General features: G+C 38.8%; 1 protein-coding gene across 2 annotated transcripts in view; it reads left to right on the forward strand.

Annotated features, from left to right (window-relative positions):
• The window catches only part of ANK3 (ankyrin 3), a 1160209-nt gene that overhangs the window by 865253 nt on the left and 282936 nt on the right, over nucleotides 1-12020 (forward strand). For both annotated transcript variants that reach the window (XM_029609754.1, XM_029609755.1), the window contains 5 exons: nucleotides 2326-2424; nucleotides 2519-2617; nucleotides 2949-3044; nucleotides 7474-7546; nucleotides 7767-7829. In XM_029609754.1, the coding sequence (XP_029465614.1) occupies nucleotides 2326-2424; nucleotides 2519-2617; nucleotides 2949-3044; nucleotides 7474-7546; nucleotides 7767-7829 (430 nt within the window). The remainder of the gene's footprint in view (nucleotides 1-2325; nucleotides 2425-2518; nucleotides 2618-2948; nucleotides 3045-7473; nucleotides 7547-7766; nucleotides 7830-12020) is intronic.

The raw sequence follows: 12020 nt of genomic DNA on the forward strand, positions 1-12020 counted from the left end.
GAAGGGAGGCTATTAAACTAGGGGGGTTTGGAAGCCCTATCCCTTAACTGGGAGAACTGGGAATAAACTGTAAAAACAGCCAATGGCGTTGGCGCACATGGCTTATAAAATTCCCCCACTTACCGGTATACAGTAGAAGCAGCATTTGCGCACACAGGTGCACGTCCACTTATAATTGCACGCGCATGTGTGCGTGGTTAGGCTATTTTATAACATGTGTATGTTCTAAAATGGCTGCGTCCCTTGGCGCGGGATGATGAATACTCGCACATGTGCCCATGCGTGCTACATTGAAAGTTACCATCTATATATTGTTTAATTCCATTTTAAATGCTGACTAAAATGGTATATTGCATATTTCTGTCAGATTTCTGGTTACTGCTGCAATGGGAGAGGCAACACCTGGTACAAATCTCAATGGAGAACAATAAAAATATACATAATATAAAATCATTACTAATCAAAATAAAACAAACAAACATAGGACCAATATAGTAAAATAAAAACAAAACATGACTGCTAAAACCACACAATCCTGCAACTGTTCTTAAACAACAACAGATAAAACAGCAATCCCAAGCCCATAGTGAAGAGTTCAAGAAACAAAATGACAATTAGGAAAGGCCAAAACAAACAAGTGAGCCTTTAGTAATTTTCTAAAGCACAGCAAACCCCCTTCCATTCTAAGACATTCCAGGAGATCATTTCAAAATACTGGACTCGCAATATTAAAAATTTGTGAGCGGGATTCCTGGGCCCCATCAAAAGACAAAATTGATGTAAATTCTTTAGGAGGAAAGCAGGCCAAAAAATAAATCTCCATTTTTTTTTTTAACTGTTTAGAAGCAACCCATTTCTGAACATTCAGTCTCTAATAGCATTAAGACAAACCATCACCTGTGATAGGGTTACAGCTATGATGTTTACAACAGTCCGATAAAACTGTATATCATTGGCATAAAGCCTATAACTGAACCCCAGCTGACACAGGAAAAATATACAGATTGAAAAGTATTGCTAAAAGAGAGAAAACCCTTTAGGACCATATAATACTGGAGACACAGACAAAATTAAGCTATTCTTCACTACCCTCTGAGACCGGCCAGTTTATTTATTAAGAAAGATCTAAACCAGGTAAAGACTGTTAAAGCAAGTCCATACTATTGTAAATGAGCTAATAATATATCATGGTTTAATGTATCAAACACCAATGGCATGTCCAAGAGAACCAAGCCCTCACCTGAAAACCTCCACGCAAGACAATAACAGGGTCTCTGTGTTGTGGGCTTTGCAAAAGCCAAACTGATAATCATCGAGCAGGTTTTGCTCTTGAGGAATGCAACCAATTGTTTTAGTACTGTGTTTCTGTACCCATCCTGTCAAAATGAAAGAAGTATCTTCAAACGTTTTGCCAAAAAAGGTAGCGATTGGGTGGAAATTATTAAAATCAGTTGGATCTAAGCCCTCTTTTTGGGCATACAGAGGCCTCTTTAAGGGAGCCCAGTAGCTGATCTTCAGTCAAAGATGTTTTTATTAACTTGGCAAGAAAAGAGCCAAGATTTTCTCTCAACATTTTTAACACTACATTAGAGCAGGAAGTTATAGGGCACAAGCTATTATTTAGACCTGCATTTCTCTGAAGAATCTCTGAGAATGACACTGGGTCAAAAGACTTTCATTTAAGGTCATCACTAATAAGTATAGTATCCAACTCTACCTTTTTATTCTCTACAAGCCTTTTACTAATCAGAATAACTCATGGGGCTGATTTGCCATACTCTTGATTCTTAAGGAATAAAAATCCCTCTTTGTAGAATTAATCGCAGTTCTATAAGATGCCAAATGAGACGATATATCTCTGTATCTTCAGGAGATTTAAATTTGCGTTGTCTTCATTCTGCTCTTCTAAGTTGACATTTCAAATTATTGAGTGCCTTGGGGTAATTTTAGTATGTTACATTGAAACTGCTTTAACTGGCACAAGAAAGTCCAGTGCTGAATTAAAAGAATTTGCCCAGATATTTACAGCCATCTAAGTGCTCAAAATGGAAGCTGAGTTTAGGTCCATGGGTACAATTCAAACCGCACAGATCTGCAGACCCCATGGGAACTGTAATTGTTACCTCCAAAATGTAGCTAAGGGGATGCTCTCTTACTTTGGATCCTTACTTTATCCTTAAGAGGATGCCCATTCATAAAATGCATTTCCACTGTTATATTTTTGTGCCATGTGTTTATTAGCAAATTTATATAGTGTTTCAAGTATAGATATTTTCATCACAGATATACTGTGCTTGATGCATGTATCTGACTCTGTCATTACAGATGGGCTATACACCTTTACATGTTGCCAGCCATTATGGAAATATAAAGATGGTGAATTTTCTTCTTCAGCAGTATGCTAAAGTTAATGCCAGGACAAAGGTGAGGAATGGAATTTTCACTATTGTTATTTGATGTTAAAAATGCATACAATTAAACATGAAAACTAAACGTCTATGTTGTTGATTTTGTACAGAATGGATACACTCCGCTGCACCAGGCAGCCCAGCAAGGACACACCCATATCATCAATGTCTTGCTCCAACATGGTGCCTCTCCCAACGACGTCACTGTGGTAAATCAAGATTTATTCCATGCACTTTCTAAATCTGAGTTGATGCTTTCTGTTGATCTCTTGATTGACTGCTTCCTAACAGCAACTACATTACTACTTATTTCATTATGATAGCTACAATCCTACTTAAATACATTGTTTGAAATATCCCGAATGATCACGTCTGAAACTTCTCGTTAATCTCACGTAATTTATTATAGTTCTCATTGCTAACATTGAATGACTCTCTGTGTTGTCGTTGTTAAAATAAAAATACTTTCTTTTTTAACTTATTGGGTATCCACTATGGTATGAATTGATAATTTGTTTATCTCTTCACTTTCTCTATTAGAACGGAAACACTGCACTTTCAATTGCACGGCGACTTGGTTACATTTCAGTAGTTGATACACTGAAGGTTGTGACAGAAGAGTCCCTAACTACAGTTGTAAGTAGTGTATGATATGTTAACAGGTTTGTCTGGCTTTACATGAATTTGGAATTTACAAAACAGAATTGTACTTTTCTTTTAAACTTATGTTTACCACTTTGTTTTATTTATGTATTTTTTTTAAAAGCTTTTGATAGCAGGAAGAAAATCTTAAAAATGTTAATGAATGCAGTATGCATTAAAAAACTGTGTTTGTGTTCTTTGCTGAACATTTCATGTCACACAAATAGGAATGAGATTGTGTAGGCCTGAAGAATAAAGATTCATGGTAGGTTGCCAGGTTTTAAATAACGAACATCCCATTTCTTCTGCATCATTCTGGTTATAAAGCAGTGATTGTCACCACTTCCAGAGGGTAACTTGTAGGAACAGGGTTTTCCAAATAGTATTTCTTTAAAAAGATGGAATAAATTGTAAAGAATGCCTTAGTTGAAAGTGCCAATCATAAAAAAAAAACCAACTTCTAAATTGCTGCTTACTATGTTTGCTAGCATAATCAAAATAATTCCACACCCTTGTGCCATTCCAAAGTTTATATTCACCCCTTGTGATCTTTAGCAGAGTGACTATATACTGCAGTCAGCCATAAACTGGTGTCCTTTTTGGCATGCTAAACTTTTTCTGTGGATCATAGCACTGGTTGTGAAATATTTGGCATGGATTATAGTAAATTAGACCTCTACTTGTAGTAACCGTTTATAAAATTATTGGTAAAACGTTTCTACCTACAAAACCCTATATATTTACATTTACAGTTATACAGGTGTACATTGAGATGAAAGTATTCTGAAGTTGAAATGATCTCCTTCCATATAATCAGTTTCATCTGCACAGCTAGTAGACACCTGTGCCTTGTTAATGAGCTTGATAACAAGGTTGTAGACTACCTCTTCAAATGAGCCATGGTTCTCCCAATGCAGCATTTGTTTTCCCACAAGCCTGTGCATGTTGCCCTCATTATCTTACATTATTACCTGGTGTCTTAAAATTGCATGTGTGAGTCTGGGGAGGATTGAGTTTTATAACTCACATTTCAATATATTTTGTTATTAATGAATCCCGAGATATTTCCTGTTAAGGGATAAGGACAACAACATGTACCAAACTCATTTGGATATGTGTTAAAAATTCTGACATGGCATGAAATCACACAGAGATAGGTTGATCCCAGACATCTGGGCAAATATCTACTGTTGTAAAAGGGAACATTTGGATACTAATTATATTGTTTTGAAGGAATCAAAACATTATTCAAAAAGGCAAGAAGAAAAAGATATTTGGAGCACACAGAAGGTGGAGTCAGCCTATATCATCCATTAACAGATTTTCCTACACCTCCGGGTCTGCCCCCAAAGATTTATTCACCTATCTCGTTATGTGGCTTTCATTCTCCTCAAGGCATCTATCCTGAATACATTTACACATGTTTTAGAGCAGAACTAAGTCTAGGTGGCTTACATAGCTCACATTATTTCCTAAGAGAAGAACAATATATTTGTTCTTTTCTTTTTCTCTCATGGAAAATCATATGAGCTGTCCTATGCCTCTCTCTGTCCTTCTACGCTATGAAATAGGGAAAAGTAGCCTGAAAAAAAAAAAAATCCCATTTTGGACCTGTTTCTCACTGCTTATAAAAAGACAACGCTGAGATCACTGGGGCACTTGACTTTGTAAAAGCGTCTTTGCCAGTCCTTTCCTACTGCACAAGCATCTCAATATACTCACTCACCACATTTGTCCTCCCTCCTCCATCAGTGTTCATATATTGCTCACAGTCACTCAAGCACACCTATATTACTTGTAAATATACTATACATATGCACTTACGCTCCTGCACTGAGACCTATTGTTCACACTTGCACAACACTAAACCTACTTATAAAAACACATAGTACACTGAACTTAAGAAAATAAAGAATATTTAATTTCTTAACAAGAAAACTCTCCAAAGCCTTTTTAGGTTTCTTTTGACCCTTTCCTAAAGAGTTACACTTGTGTGTATGAGAAAAGAATAGAAAGGCAGAATGCACAGAAGTAAGCAGGCATACGATAAAATCAAGAAAGACAAAGATGAGTAGGGGAGGACACTGAAAAAGCATATCTTTTTTTGTTGCCTGCAGCAGAAGAATGCACTCAAACACTGAACAGAAACAATGCCACAAACACCGAAGCACAACAGAGGTTCAGAAGTATGAAACATGTCGTATGAAAAATTTGGACTAAATGAAACACACAACACAAAGAGTAAATAGGTCACAGTGTTACACCAACATGCCAGAGAAAAACAGATATCAAATGAAAAGACACTTGTGCACACACACCAGACAAGGCACCTTGCTGGACAATGACAAACATCTACAGGAAAACACTTATGGCTTAGAACTCCTTTACCAGGCACAACTGTTCCTCTGGTACCCTCATACCCCTGTGGGAACTCTTGCCTCTTCTGCTTCTGCCTCCTGGGTATCCAGGAGACAGTGTTCCCCACTCTGACCCCCAAACCGGGCACAATCTGGTGGCGGGGCCCAGACTGGCCTGAAAAATACCTGAGGGCGGGAAGTCCAAAGAAAAGTATTATTCTAGAGAAAAGACTTAAACGCATTCAGCCCATCAACAAGGTGTACAGACCCTATCATTCCAATAAAACAGGCTAGACTTACCAGAGTTGGGAGGTGTATCCACCAGTGGTAGCTAGTTCTTCTCAACCCAGTACTGGGCCTAGAGGAACAGCTGGCACAAGGCAGATAAAGGACACGGCACTGCTGGCTGCCATCCTTTCTCAACCAATGAGTATAAGAACACGATTGATGCCTTGGTATAGTATTTATATCAGAACGGGTTCACTCTCATATATGAGCGGCTATACATATACACTGAAACAGTGTTTCAAATCTTTATGCACTTATTATAAATGTGCTAGCTCACTTATTATAATCATAGGGTGTCCCTGTTTTTTTTCTTTATTTGAAAGTCCTTTTTGTTCAAAATCACGTTAACATATGCAGTTGTAAACGCAAACATTTTTTAAAGAAAATTGCCCTTTTTTTAATGTAGTGTAGAGGCTTTAACTCCAATCCAATACAATTTGACAAAGGAAAAGTGCAGGCATAGAATGGCCGTACAACACAGGAACTCGCTTTTTAATTCCCAATTTAGTCCAAGGCCCCTGAAGAAGAGATTTTCGAAACACCAGCGGTGTTGGGTGTTCGATAGAGCAAAGCTGATGAGCTATTTGTTCTAAACTGTTTTCTCTGGAAAAGATCAGTGCACTTTTCCTTTGTCAAATTGTATTGGATTGGAGTTAAAGCCTCTACACTATATTAAAAAAAAGGGCAATTTTCTTTAAAAAACTTTTGCGTTTACAACAACGGCATATGTTAACGTGATTTTGAACAAAAAGGACTTTCAAATAAAGAAAAAAAACAGGGACACCCTATGATTATAATAAGTGAGCTAGCACATTTATAATAAGTGCATAAAGATTTGAAACACTGTTTCAGTGTATATGTATAGCCGCTCATATATGAGAGTGAACCCTTTCTGATATATATTGTTGGTAATTTTATCACATATTTTACCAGTTTTTTTTATTTTGGTATAGTATTTAGCAATAGGGATGTGAATCGGGCTTCGGACGATTGAAAATATCAGACGATATTTTCAAAATGGTCAAAAATCAGGGGCTCCCCCAAAACGATAGGAAAACCCCATGATATTGATCGTGGGGGTTCTCATCATTTTGGGGGAGGGCAGGAAAAACAGCACACAAAAATAACCCTTAAACCCACCCCGACCCTTTAAAACTAATACCTTAGCTTTCCCCACCCTCCCGACCCCCCCAAAAACTTTTTACAGGTACTTGGTGGTCCAGTGGGGGTCCCTGGAGCAATCTCCCGCTCCCGGGCCGTCGGCTGCCACTAATCAAAATGGCGCCGATGGCCCTTTGCCCTTACCATATGACAGGGTATCCGTGCCATTGGCCGGACCCTGTCACATGGTAGGAGCACTGGATGGCCGGCGCCATCTTGTGCTCCTACCATGTGACAGGGGCTGACCAATGGCACCGATAGCCCCTGTGACATAGTAAGGGCAAAGGCTATCAGCGCCATTTTGAATACTGGCAGCCGATCGTCCGAGTGCAGGAGGTCGCTCCCGGACCCCCGCTGGACTTTTGGCAAGTCTTGTGGGGGTCAGGAGGGTCCCCCAAGACTTGCCAAAAGCCCCTGGTGGTCCAGCGGAGGTCCAGCGGGGGTCCGGGAGCGATCTCCTGCACTCGGGCCATCGGCTGCCAGTAATCAAAATGGCGAATAGGGGAAAAAATAAGATAGCTGAACAGATCAATTGATTTGTAATGGTTACTGTGCAAAATTAAATCAAAGAGAATTCTATTGTAAGTTTTGGTGATTTTATTTTTTTTGTTTAACAGACTGTTACAGAAAAACATAAAATGAATGTACCAGAAACTATGAATGAAGTGCTGGATATGTCTGATGATGAAGGTATGCCATGAAAGGTTTTTCATCCATTTCAGTGTTTTAATCTATATATGTTTTCTGTATATATAGTTAATTGTTTGGGTGTTTTTGATGGATAAATAATCTTTGCTGTTGCATAAATGTTATGTAATTCAGTGATGCCATGGAGGATTGTTTACGTAGCATATTATCCACAACTTGTGGTATATTTTATTTACGTATTTTGCTTCTTTAAATCATACAGTTCGTAAAGCCAATATTCCTGAAATTCTCAGTGATGGTGAATATTTGTCAGATGGTGATGAAGGTATTTGTACTTTCTTGTATTGCACTGAAATGTAACCCTGGCTTTTTTGCTTGTACCTTGGGGGGGCTCTATTCACTCTGCAAAGTTCGGGGGCTCTTCTTTGAAATGGACTATAACCTTTCATCTTCAGCTGTCTCTGATTCATCTAGTGCAGAGGCCCTGGTTGCTTTTACAATAATATGCATAATCCTGGCGGAGGGAAAACATTCATCCCCTCCCCCCATGTTCAATTTGCTTGCAATTAATCTGATTGGCTGCTGCATTGACATTAATTACCTAGAAATGGCTTTTTTCCTAATAAAAATATGTGCTAGGAATTTTCACAGCAATTTCTTTAACCAAAATCATTAAAAGACTTTTAAAACCCTAAAACAAATACCTTTCAGCTAAAACATTCCCCTGGAGAGACAATTTTTTAATAGTAATTGCCCTGTCTGTGTTAAATGATCTTGGCTTCTCCTCAGAGCTTCATCTCTCTGGTCAAGTTATTTATTGCCAGTAAATGTCCTGTCCACAAAGGAATGTTGCTTAAGTGAAACATAAGGAAGCAATGAAGTCTAGTGGTTTTTCCTGGTATCTTGGAATCAGGAACCTTTGAATTTCAGTGTTGACTCTGCTAGAAACGCAGCGTGATCTTGCACAAATCACTTTGTATTCCTCTGCCTTAGTTTACCCAACTATGGGGCCTAGGGATTAAAACTGCCAACTAAACTTTTTTTTTTTTTTTTTTGCATAGCTTGTATCAAAAATTTTAGAATTAAAATGGCTCTTAACAGGCTTTTAACTAAATGTTTTAATACGCCTGCTAAAATGTAACCTCTACAGTGTGCAATTTGTGTGCACACTATCACAAAACGTGTGCCGTTGACATGTTATTTCCATTCTCTTCTCCTTTGTGAGAGTTAAGAGTGTGAATAGATCTAGCCAGGAGGAGAAAGGGAGGGTTGGTAGTGACAGGAGAAGATTGGAAGCTAAAAGGAGGTTTACTTATTGCATAGGCAGAGGCAGAGAAGGAGGAGGTGGGGGTAGGGGCAGGGGAGAGACCCCCACATAGCCCAGGTTAGGCCCATTAGAGACAGAGTAGAGGAATGCAGAACAATGCACCAGGTGGCGGAAGAGATGGAAGAAGGTGAAAGGAAGGAGAAGTCAAGAAGGCATTGACTCCCAAAAACACATACCTCCAGTGCCCAGAAAGTAGAAGTCCTGGAGAAGGAAGAAGAGATGCAGAGGATCTTGTGGAGGACCAGGAGCCAGAGGCTGGATCAAGCAGTTCATTAGCACGTGCATAGCCATACCAGTAAGAGGTATTGCTTCATTCTACATTAAAAAAAAAAAAAAATCATATTATGGAGCTGTTACTGGGAAAACTACAGTGTGCTCTTTGGGAGAAATTCCACAAGAAAATCCCTAGCAGTAAAGGAGCACATTTAGAAATGAATAGCATGTGATGTCAGCAGCCTCAGAGTCACCCCCCAGGACAATAAAACACATTAAACAACAATATCAGGACAGTCAAAGGGACTGCTATATGCTTTTTGTAGTAGTCTTGCACTTTAATCTTCCTATTTTCTCCATTTAGTCTTATTTACTTCCAGGATAATTGGAGTTGCAATGGTGTCTTTAGATAACTACTGAAGTTTTGCTGCTACTGGTGTATCTTTTAGAATGTTACTAAAATATTTAGACTGGTATCGGTGGTCTTAAGCAACAACCAATGTTACTTATTGGATAAAATCTTCTGCACCGGTCTTGGCTGCACTTATAACCTTATGTGACAATTAATATTACTTATTTAGATATTTTTCCTTCACAGTTTCTGTGTGCAGTGTATGTTCTAAAACCTTGTATATTAACTTGTTCTGATCTACTGTAGATGTTAGGGTGATACATCGCTAGTAACAACATATGCTATTTTATATTTTCCTTTTAACACTGTTTACTGCAGATCCAAGCTTATATTTTTGAGCATATGTTCTGTTTATCTGTTCAACGCAGTCATACATTTTTAATATTTGAATTAAACTATCATTTTTTTATCTCTCTGGACTTATTGGCTGGTTTTTATGATATTTGTTCTCGATACATTATATTCTATGCAACTTTATAGGTTTAAACTGATGTACATTGTGCTGTTTTGCCATAAATGTTACAAATTGCCCTGAGCTTTATTAGATGGCATGCTATTTAAATAAAAGTCCACAAAGATCCATGACACTGGTTGTCTCATTTCTCTATGTTTGTTCTTGTCCTCTTCCTAAACAAGGGCCTCCCTGATCTTCCATCTTTCTCTCCCTGTTTTTTCCCCTTCTTCTCCTCTCCTTCTCCTCCTCTGTTTCCTCTACCTCATCATCTCATAGTTCTGTCTCTGCTCTCATTCCTCTTTCTTTCTCTTTCTCATCCTCTTCTCCCTGCCTCCTGCTGCTGTAGCAACCAGTGGTGCTACGGCAGCGATTTAAGAGCCCCTTAAATAGCATATGAATTAAAAAGTAGGTTTTAAATTTTAAGCCTTAGAAATTGTGGGCTAAATAGCATAAGAACATAAGAAATTGCCATGCTGGGTCAGACCAAGGGTCCATCAAGCCCAGCATCCTGTTTCCAACAGAGGCCAAACCAGGCCACAAGAACCTGGCAAGTACCCAAACACTAAGAAGATCCCATGCTACTGATGCAATTAATAGCAGTGGCTATTCCCTAAGTAAACTTGATCAATAGCCATTAATGGACTTCTCCTCCAAGAACCCATCCAAACCTTTTTTGAACCCAGCTACACTAACTGCACTAACCACATCCTCTGGCAACAAATTCCAGAGCTTTATTGTATGTTGGGTGAAAAAGAATTCTCAGATTAGTCTTAAATGTGCTACTTGCTAACTTCATGGAATACCCCCTAGTCCTTCTATTATTCAAAAGTGTAAATAATCGATTCACATCTACTCATTCAAGACCTCTCATGATCTTAAAGACCTCTATCATATCCCCCCTCAGCCGTCTCTTCTCCAAGCTGAACATCCCTAACCTCTTCAGCCTTTTCTCATAGGGGAGCTGTTCCATCCCCTTTATCATTTTGGTTGCCCTTCTCTGTACCTTCTCCATCACATCTATATCTTTTTTGAGATGCGGCGACCAGAATTGTACACAGTATTCAAGGTGAGGTCTCACCATGGAGCGATTATAGAGGCATTATGACATTTTCCGTTTTATTAACCACACGGAGAAGAACATACATCTCTATTTACCGAGTAGCCACTAAAGCCAAGTTTTCATTTTTCACTTACATGTGCGTAGGCGAGACGTTTAGTGCATATGTGCCAGCATCTTTTTAGCATGTTTAGCTTGCATGATAAGGTTTGGTGAAAGCATGCAGTTTAGCTGGCACATTAAGCTTTGGTGCATAGGTACCCTATATATAAGAATTACATGATGGCAATTTCCAAAGGGATCTCTGTGGGCAAATGGGCCTCAACCAACAGAAAACCCCCTTTTAATAATTGCCTTCCCCCCATCTAGGGTGATAAAAGTTGGAACTGGAACTGGGCCAGCTGAAGTACATACTGGGATCTTGAGGAGCATTTATAAACAGCGGGACTCTATGAAGTGAATTTTAAGATAAATAATAGTTTTTTCAATTGAGGTTGATTGGGAATATTTAATTTAAAGAAATGATAAACAGAAATTAGGGTCAGGACTCTAATGAGATTTTCTCATTGAACTGGCAGAGGAGTGACAACAGAAGGTGTTTATTGCTGATACCGCTTGGGGCCCATTGCATGGCGAGAGGCGGTGGATGTAAATTGTAATTACACTTTTATCCTTTCTGATGTCATGTTCAGGAATGATATAACAGTAAAACCTGATATAACTAAACCTCTTGGTTTAGTTTGACCATTAGTAATAGAAAAAGTCTCTGCTTTGTTATATATAGAGGTCCATGTTCAGACACAGTCCGAATAGTAAAGTTAGCCCGATAAACTTACCCGGCTCTTTGGAGGCATATTCAGTAGTGCAGCCGCTTTATTGAAGATAACTGGCTATCTTAGTTGGCTACTTATAGCCAGCTAACTTTAGGGCAGCTCTTTGACCTGAGCAAACTTAGCCAGCTAGGACATCTGGCTAACTCTGAATATCGCAGAGTTAGTTTGCTAACTCAGCTCCTTCCAGTTATGCTCCCAGAAAGTCTCTAACTTATCCAGC

The sequence above is a fragment of the Rhinatrema bivittatum genome, chromosome 7, assembly GCF_901001135.1.
Source record: "Rhinatrema bivittatum chromosome 7, aRhiBiv1.1, whole genome shotgun sequence".
In the NCBI taxonomy this organism is placed as follows: Eukaryota; Metazoa; Chordata; class Amphibia; order Gymnophiona; family Rhinatrematidae; genus Rhinatrema; species Rhinatrema bivittatum.